This window comes from Clarias gariepinus, chromosome 28 (assembly GCF_024256425.1).
Source record: "Clarias gariepinus isolate MV-2021 ecotype Netherlands chromosome 28, CGAR_prim_01v2, whole genome shotgun sequence".
NCBI classification, from domain to species: Eukaryota; Metazoa; Chordata; class Actinopteri; order Siluriformes; family Clariidae; genus Clarias; species Clarias gariepinus.
In genome coordinates, this window is record NC_071127.1 from 2,020,466 (window position 1) to 2,030,651 (window position 10,186).

The 10,186-nt window shown below is 37.8% G+C and overlaps 1 protein-coding gene across 1 annotated transcript; it reads right to left on the bottom strand.

The window, feature by feature from the left end:
* Positions 1 to 4,640: 4,640 nt before the first annotated feature.
* On the bottom strand, positions 4,641 to 9,728 carry LOC128516008 (epithelial membrane protein 2-like). The gene is made up of 5 exons (XM_053490310.1): positions 9,548 to 9,728; positions 7,904 to 7,986; positions 6,325 to 6,427; positions 5,925 to 6,065; positions 4,641 to 5,066 (listed from the first exon to the last, which is right to left on the bottom strand). The coding sequence occupies exons 2-5, from the start codon at positions 7,979 to 7,981 to the stop codon at positions 4,909 to 4,911; spliced, it is 480 nt and encodes a 159-aa protein (XP_053346285.1). The 5' UTR covers positions 7,982 to 7,986; positions 9,548 to 9,728; the 3' UTR covers positions 4,641 to 4,908.
* Between the last annotated feature and the right edge of the window lie 458 nt (positions 9,729 to 10,186).

Consider the following 10,186-nt stretch of genomic DNA (forward strand, 5'->3'; position numbering starts at 1 on the left):
ATAGGTAACATGAAACAAAAACATGGAGACAGCTACTACTAAAAATAAAATAAGCAAAATAAGCATGACTTTTGGGATAAAGCTCATATATATATATATATATATATATATATATATATATATATATATATATATATATATATAAGTGTTTTGTAACACCCCAGCATTTTATTGTCTCAAACAGTGAGATTAATAAAGTTCTAATGTTAACTAAATGCTAGCTTCATGCTAATACTACAGTTACAGTTTCGTCACCCTGCAAACATTCTACAGAGAAAGATAAAAAGCTCAGACATCTTATCCGTTTCTTTCACACACAGGTGGGGTTCTTTGGCTAACTATAGCAGCTATTGTCAGCTAAATTATCTTACCTCAGACCAGCCTGAAAGTTTAAGTGTAACCTTAACACGGTAACAGTAATAAATCTCACATATAGTAATAATTTTTCAGTCATATGTGACTTAGGTGAGTGAACATGTGTATACAGACCTTGTATTTAACGTCATTTTCCCTTAAATGAACCGTCATCAGCGGTGTGGGAGCTCAAGAGAGACACGAAGCTCTGACTGACAGCCGCTGAATCCACCGGTGAACTTTGGGGGAGGAGCCAATCAAACTTCAACCCAGCAGCTGGGTTACACAAAAACTACCCAACTCCCTGTAAATAACCCATAAAAATGAACCAACAGAGGCAACCCAGCGCTTGGGTAGAAAAAACAACCCAGCGTTTTTTAGATTGTATAATAAAAGAGTAAAACTTTTGTGGTATGTGACAAATCTTACATGCAGCTCAGACATTGCAGCTCGTCATTAGCTAACGCTAGGGGTAACTATAATTCAGGCTCAAACTTATTTGTTTTTATCTATTTAAAAAAAAAAAAACATAAGATACGTGATTTTAAACATAAGATGTGTAAAACCTGGTTTTGATGTATGGATAAAGCCATTACCTTAAGACACTTTAGCCAAACCCCTAGGGATGGAGTTCCTCAAGTAAAAAGAAATTAATTCAATTCAATTCAATTCAATTTTATTTATAAAGCGCTTTTAACAATGGTCATTGTCTCAAAGCAGCTTCACAAAGATGAAAGAAATTAATAAAAAAAAAAAATAATAAAAAAAAAAAAAATATATATATATATATATATATATATATATATATATAATAATAATAATAATAATAATAATAATAATAATAAATTGTGTATGTGTGAGAAAAATGTGTCTAGATAATAATGAGATGAATGAATGAAATGTCTCTGATGAGCAAGCCAAGGGTGACGGCGACAGTGGCAAGGAAAAACTCCCTGAGATGGTAATAGGAAGAAACCTTGAGAGGAACCAGACTCAACAGGGAACCCATCCTCATCTGGGTGATAACAGATAGAGATGATATAACATCATGTGTGTTATGCAGCTGAAAGTACAATATAACAGAAATTCTTTAAATTAACATGAAGTCCAGTTCAGAACAGGGGGTCAGTAGGTGCAGAGGGCAGACGGGGTCTGGATCACTGGGAGCACAGGAGCAGGATGTGTAGCTCCAACCATCATAAAGCAGAATTCAGCTGGAGCTGGTCCTTCTCTGGATGCCTCAGGATCCTCACAGGGTTGGCCTTTATCTACTGAAGCTGGTACAATCTCCAGATGCCTCGGGATGGGTAGAAAAGTACAGAACAGATGGAGAGAATTTGCGTAGTTGCCATTCAGGATAGATGTACTGAAGTATGAAGTTATGGGATGAGTTACGCGTATGCCAGAGACTTAAAGAGATGCGTCTTGAGTCTACTTGTAAACTGGGAAACTGTGTCTGAGCCCCGAACACTGTCTGGAAGGCTATTCCAAAGTTTTGGAGGTAAATATGAAAAAGCCCCGCCCCCTTTTGTAGATTTTGAAATTCTGGGAACTACCAGAAGTCCGGAGTTTTGTGATCTTAAGGAGCGTGGTGGATTATAGCGTATCAGAAGACTGGTTAGGTATGTGGGAGCTAAACCATTTAAAGCCTTGTATGTAAGTAATACTATTTTGTAATTAATTCTAAACTGAACAGGTAGCCAGTGCAGGGATGATAATATAGGTGTTATATGATCATATTTTCTGGATCTGGTGAGAACCCTGGCGGCTGCATTTTGGACTAAGTGAATCTTAATAACGTATCTCTCACTCACTCCAACTCATTCTCTAGCGCTTATCCTGTACAGCAGTGTTTCCTGATTTAAATTTTTTTACAGGCTTTAATTATAAATCATGAGAAATGTTTGTGCATAAATGTATGTTAGTGTTCATTTTTACTGGCCATTTACACATTATTTTATTACCTTGAACAAAAAAACATTTTTTAGGCTATCTGATAAATCACAACTTCATATGCATGTGTTATTTAAAACATTCAAGTCAAGTAAGCAGTTATTGTCATTTCAAACATATACAGTTCAGTACACAGTGAAATGTTCCTCCAGGACCGAGGTGCTACATACAACATAAATTAACAAAACTAGCTAAGAAGGACACAAAAAGACAAAATAAAGTGTAAATGTGAAAACAGGAGCAAACATGACACAATGAAATATAGCTAACTTGCAATGCATTTATAGATGGAGTTCACAGAATGATTGTTTTTATTCTACTTTCCCTCTAATTACATGGAATTATCACAGAAATGTGACATATGAAATGTGTACTTCAGACATACATTGTGACAAATAAAATCTTTAAATATAGTCAAATGCATTCACTGGGGACTCGGGGCATGAGGGGGGTACACACCATGGAGGGGGCACAAACACTCATACACACTACGGGCAATTTGGGAACACCAGCCTAATCAGCATGAGGAGGAAATGACCAGACTCACCACCAGGGGGTGCTGTGTGCTCCAGTGTTTGGTAAAATGTTTAACATTAGAAACCTTGTTTAAAATGAATATTCAGTTTACAAAACTATAACATCTAGCCTAGTCAAAGTACGACTCAAGTGTTTGTTTGTTTGTTTGTTTTCTTTTTTTTTCCCCCGGAAGAAACTGTAGAAAAGTAATACAGTATATAAGTTAATATACTCTTGGAAAATAAATAACAAGGCTAGAACTCTTCAACAATGCTAAGCTCTTCTCTGGGGAAACATTTATCTGTTCCCAGCAGAACTCTTTTATCTAATTACAAAACTCCTGAATGTTTTTTTTTCTTCCCTGAACCATCTTACTCTTAAAAAACTGAATAAAAAGTTACTTTTAGTACCCTTAAGAGTTAATTGGATGAACTCATTGGACGGACCTGCAGGAACATTTATCAGGAAATTGTGCCGATCCAATAAATTATCTCCTAATAATTATGTTTCTACATGAAGCTCATTTGAGCATCACAAGAAGCAGTTTCCGAGGTCTCCCTGTGAGGGAAGTTATCACATAGGCCACCTTGGATTGTCCCAGGGAGAAAGTAAAGGCCTATAGCTTAAAACTTAGAGAGCACTGAGAGAGGAACGATCCGCATGTGTCTGGCTCCCCTCCATAAGGGGGTTGTGCGGGTAGGCACTGAGAAACTGCCCCCATTGAGTGTCTGGTGCCTGAGGACAGGGATCCTGTTGTTTCTCCAGATAATTGGTGACATTGGTGAGTGTCTGCTTGTTCATGAGGAGCTCTTGTTAATGTCTCCTGATGAAGGACACCATCTGTGTGAACTCTGCCGGGTCAAAGTTATGGCCAGATTATTATCAGATCAGCTCCACAGTTCATGAGGAGGTGGATCCAAACAGGGAGGATCACTAAGGAGAAGCACACAATAGTAGGACCCCAACACACACACATAGACACTACTTTGGAATCAAACTTTAATACACACTGCATAAAAACAACAACGTAACAAAAATAAAAACAAATCTAACTAAAGGCTAATCATTCTTCGTGTACTTTTTTCACAATCATTTACACACACTGTTTGATCTGGTGACATTTAGATCCTCAGAAACTAACAAAATATTTTATTAGTTTAATATGAATTTGCCTGATAAAACGTAAGTAACATAAGTGTGTAGAAACGTAAACAGGTTTTAGTATAGACATGTGTGTGTGTGTGTGTGTGTGTGATGATTAGAACAATGAATGAGATTTTCCTCTTAACTTCAACTTGACCAATAAGAATGGACCATTCATTATTTAATAAGTTGCATAGTGTGTGTGTGTGTGTGTGTGTGTGTGTGTGTGTGTGTGTGTGTGTGTAAACAAAATGGAAGTGCACAAGAACTGAAAACTAAATGACACCATATTTACACAAGTCAGTTCTTTAGCAAATAAACATTATGCAAACTGGATGATTCATATTAAAACAACGAGTACACAATACATTTCCAGTTATCTGTAATTCATTAGGACATATACATATTCACCCAGATAAAATTAAAATTAAAAAAGTATTTTAACATTATAAAAGTGGTCCATAATAATATAGAATCTAAACAGTTTCCCCCACAAGTGTAACAGCTTATTATAAATTTATTTTAAAGAACTAATCCATTTGTTATTCAGATATTTTGTCTCTCTCATATACACACACACACACACACACACACACACACACACACATATACAACACACACACACACATATACAACACACACTTCCTCTTGTCTGATTTTCTTTTTTCCTTCCACCGCTTTCTGGCTTATGGATTAATTCTATCTGTAATTAATGCATGCGAGTGATTTTTAAATGTAAAATAATTTCTTATCTTCCACAATAGAGTTATGAGTACCTGATCAGGGTGTGTGTGTGTGTGTGTAGGGGGGGTGATGGTGTGTGGGTGTTAGTAGTGTACAGGAGTATGTTGGGGTGTGTAGGGGTGTTTAGATGTGTGTGTGTGTGTGTGTGTGTGTGTGTGTGTGTGTGTGTGTGTGTGTGTGTGTGTGTGTGTGTGCTCCTCAGGTTGTTTTCTTGCGCAGGACAAAGTAGATGATGCAGGAGATGAAGGTGAGAGCAAAGGCGAGCCAGGCGATGATGAAACTCGGCCCGTGCCATCCAGTCTCGTTCTGGTGGAAAATATTAGTGTAGATAGAGGCAGCGATCATAATACACAGACCTGAGAGATAGAGAGATAAAAAGAGAAATGGATAGAGAAAAGAAAACAATATATTATTATTATTATTATTATTATTATTATTGGTGTTATGGTGTTATTGTTGTTTGTTTTCATGGTTGTCTTCTACATAAAAACGAGAAATTGCTAACCTTAAGCATTTGGTAAATATTCAACACACCAAATCTGTGTTATAGTTTAAAAGATCTCTTAAAAATGAATCACAAAGCTAGAACTCTTCAATGACCCTCTCCATCTCCTCTGGGACATGTTTTTTTCAGCTGTGGGACTCCTAAGCGTCCATTGGATGTCTTTCTGAGAGAACTTACATCGGAAAAGGTTCTAGAACTTTTTAAACTCCTTTTCCATATTTAATAAAAAAAAACTAAAGTTGTACCTATCCACTGAAAATATGAAATTTAGGATAAAGAGAATTCCTACTGTGCAAAATGGAAATTAGAACCTTTGGTTTCCCCTCTCGAGCGCCTGTTTGTAATTTTGCTTTGGATTAATTTTGAATTAAATAAACTTGTTTCCACTAGAGGGAGCTGTAGGTTATAGAACTTGATCCACCGGAAATTCTAGTGATGTGGATCATTGCCGTCTCTCGTGTCCTGTTCAAACCCCCTAATTTGAAGCTCCTGACGGAGGGGCGGGGCCTAATTAAAATAAACAGTGAAGCTTTCCGGGTCTTCGGTGCCACTTTAAACATTTACCAACTGTGTGGGCGTGGCTTGAGATCAGTCAGGTAAGTAATGAGAACAACTGCAGTTATGTGTGTGTGTGTGTGTGTGTGTGTGTGTGTGTGTGTGTGTGTGTGTGTGTAGGTGTGTGTAGGTGTGTGTGTGTTCATGTCCATACAGGCCAGCAGCTGGAACGCTCCAGACAAGATGAATCGTTTTCCTTTGGGCAGTGTGAAGAGCTGAGCGAGGAACACGAACAAACCAATGCCTGAGAACACACACGCTAATACAGAGGATGCCTGCACTGCCTGGAGGTAACCTGTACACACAAACACACACACACACAAACAAGAAGACATACTGTATGTTAAGTCACAGCAAAACCATGAGAAAAATACCAATAATGAGAGTGTATCTATTCTAGCAAAACAATAATCCAGAGTTAAACACATCAGTCTCTTTTTCTTTCTTTCTTTCTTTCTTTCTTTCTTTCTTTCTTTCTTTCTTTCTTTCTTTCTTTCTGTGTCTGTGTTTGTAAGTGTGTGTATGTGTGGGTGTGTGTGTGCGTGTGTATATACTTTGCGGATAGTGGCTTGGAAGTTCCAAAGAATTCCATTGAGAATTGTTCCAAAGCCAGCGAGCCCAAATATCAGTGGACATCAAGCCAGTAGTCCACCAGGCCTAGAGAGGGGGGGAGGGAGGGGGGGGGGGAAGGGGGAGAATTCATTATAATTAGTATAAGCAGTATAAATTAAAAGAGTGAAACAATGTTGCTGAGCTGATCAGATTATTTGCACACTCAGTTTTCTTTACAGCCAGAATAGAGCCATTAGATTTTACTAAACCAATAGCATTAGCTACTGTGCGAGTTTGTACAGCTGCTAATTGAACTAAAATAATGCATTAATAACTAAAATAATTAGCAATGCGTAAGTGGACTGATTCACATGAAGGAGCAACAGTCCACCGGCTGTCAAGAGGTATAAGGAATAAAACAACAACTCCAAAAGCCATTAAAAATAATTCTAATCTAATAAAAAAAAGCTAATAAAAATAATTTGTTCAGAATCATTGTTAGGAATTATTATAAATAAAAATATCCAGTGAAATATCCATAAATATCCATATATTTTTGACAGCTTTATTTTCTATTAACTATACAGGATTGTCCTGCTAGAACTGATTAAATGAAACATAAACAAAAACTGAGAATGTGTGTTATGATTAATTACTAATTTGTAAAGATGTACAATGATCTTTGTTTCTTATTTTTCAATATTTTTCATATATTTTTCTTATATTGTATATTTTGTCCTGTACAGTACAGCTGTTTTGAATTTGAATTTAATTTGAATTTGACAAATGTGTGAAATTTGCAGCCCTGTTTACTGCAGCACTGTTTATCCTGGTAACTGTTTAGGAAAATGTATAATCTGAGTTTGAAAACAGTATTTATTTGATTTCGTATTAAAGTAACAAATACAACATCAGGAGGACTCAAGTAAGTAAGAACAACTATGGAATAAGTATTGTTTATAGCCTTTATAATTGTTATTACAGTATTAAAACAACTATAATACCAACAAACTGACAAAACTTTGCTGTGTGCTGTGCTCTATAAGAGGAGCTTTTCAGTATGGTGTTCCTCAAGGTTCTGTTTTAGGACCCATCCTGGTCACAATCATAAATCCCCTTTACTCAAAGAGATGTTTTCATGGTGTAAAGATTTCATTGATCATGTGAATTCAACAAACTCTTTTAATAATGTAATAAAATTCACAGAGCTGTAAACTTCCACACACTCTGTCAGTTAACAAATATTTAAACACACTGGATAAGTTGCCAAGTGTGTTATGTATAGACATCAGTGTTAATTGGAATCCATCACTAATGCTACAAACTAAATGCCCTAACGAGTTTCATAAAATGTATCACTATTTATCTTTTTTTTTTTGTTTGGTTCAATTTAACAAAACAATATAAATGCAGGAATGTGTTTTTTTTTATCTGCTGTACAGACCCTACTCCTTTAGCCTTTGTTAACAATGAGGTGAGGTGTACAAATGCAGGAGAGACAGAGACATTTCTGCCATTTCTGTCATTTTTTGCTGACACAAGAGATTACGTTACACACACGTAATGTTTAATGCAACTCACATTCTCGATGGTGGCAGCGAGCAGGAGGACGACTGTAGCAATGTGAAGGAGGAAAATACCAGCAAGTAGGATCAGCATGGTGCCTGAGAGACAGGTTAATAACACTATTAGCACAAAAAGCAGTTGTGTGTTGGTGTGTGCGGGGGTATTTCGTGCAGTTATTTTTAGGGAGTGGCACTTTGGTGCAAAGCTTCTGACATGTTACAACTCATCCACAAACACAGCACTCTTTCACCATCTCTCTCTTTCTCTCTCTCTCTCTCACGCTCTCTAGTGTTGAGCACCAAAGACAAAGTGGAGTTTTGAAGACACACACACACACACACACACACACACACACAGAGCGGTTTGTTCTACCCATCATCTGATTTTTAAAAAATTCAGCTGTATCACCTGAAAGACCTTAACACACCTGAAGGTGTTCGAGCATGTTGAGTCGAAAAGGATCTCACACACACACACACACACACACACACACACATACTGTATGCCCTCCCCCAACTCACACACACACATTCTTGTATGAATGTACCAGTGAGGACCGCACACCCCTATGAGCATAGTGATGTTAGAAAAATGAAACAGACACACCTTACTTCAGTTGTTCGGGGAACGGCAATTGATGTGGTTGTCTCCTTTGCGACAATTACCATTGTTTATAGCGTTATACAAATACATTAAAGTGAAAATGTGTCTGGTAATTAGTCTAATAATGCTCTGCCGAGGCACAACCCCTAAACCACAACATACATTTTTAACCAACCTAGCTCTAGACCAATCAGATTTCAGAGCTCCACTCGTAGCTCCACCAGAGAGGGTCAGGTTTATATCTAATAGTGTTTAAAAATTATCATGCAGGTCTCCATGGTAACGCATTTATGCAAAGTACAAAGTGTACTTACAAGTGTAGATTTTCAATCAAAAGGCTACGTTTTTGGGACACTTAGTAATCAGGGTTCCAAGTTAGTGACCATAAAGTCGTGAGTTCAAATCCCATCAGTGTATGAGAGAAAGTGAACCTTTTTAAAAGGTCCCAGCTAGACGAAAATGGTCACATGTTCACAGAGAAATTGGGATGTTTGTTCCCTACAAACACACACACACAGACACACACACACACACACACACGTATAATGTCCATATGCTGAACTGTTTCACACAAGGAGATAAATCCAAGCCCATCACCATGTTCTGCATTAGTCACATTCTTATGGTTGATGTCATGAGCCAATAGCATGCGGAGAAACTCTAAACCGTAACTGACAGGATCGGATCTCGCCGAACCAGAACGCTTCATTACGGAGACACACCTAGCTTTACATACTGTACAGGCGTGAGAAAATGTCTGTGTGTGTGTGTGTGTGTGTGTGTGTGTGGGAGTAAATCTTAGGACTTTATGAGAATTTCAGGTTCCCACAAGTGCAGTAAAGAAAAAGTAAAAACGTTTGTGGAAAATCACAAATTCTTTCAGTTTCCTGCCCAGAAGCTAGTAAGCACACACCCACATGACTACTCACACACTCACACACACACACACACACACGCACACACACACACACAAATATATATATACTAAAATATTCACTGTTGATTTACACATGCCGAGTCAATAAATATGTTGTGTCTCTGTGTGTGTTTTCCTACCTGTTTGTAGTTGAGTTCCTGAATGCGTATGTCTCTGTGTTTGTTTCTTCTCCCTCTGTGCTCTTCACCCGTTACACACTTAACTTTCCAAGTTCAGAATGCTCATGTGAGTGTATGAAAAAAAAAGAGACCAAACCCATTTAGTCTCCTCCCTTTCCATCATTACTTCCCTCTCTGTTAGTGTGTGTGTGCATGTGTGTGTGTGTGTGTGTGTGTCTATCCTACTTGCTAAAACTCGTAAGGAACCTCTACTCTGTAGTGATTCATGACGCCCCCCCCCCCCCCCCCCCCCCCAACACCTCTTGTTTAGGGAGATCCCGAATATTGTCGCTGGTGTGTTGTCATGGTAACTGTGGCTTGGTGTTGTCACTGTACTACTGTTGTAGGTTTAGTTTGTGAAATAGAGATAATCCCTTGCTCATCACAGGAGAAGAACTGAATGATGAACCAGTCTTTAGCGTAAGCCTTACGGTCCTATTGTTAAATGTATCTTTGGAACAAACGTTAAAGTGATTCTACAGTAACACACATTTATATCATAACGCAGAAGAAAAATCAGAGCTCGAAATGTCTCCCCTGACACTCACTCGCTCACTCATCATCTATACTATTTATCCTGTATTCAGGGATGTGTGTACA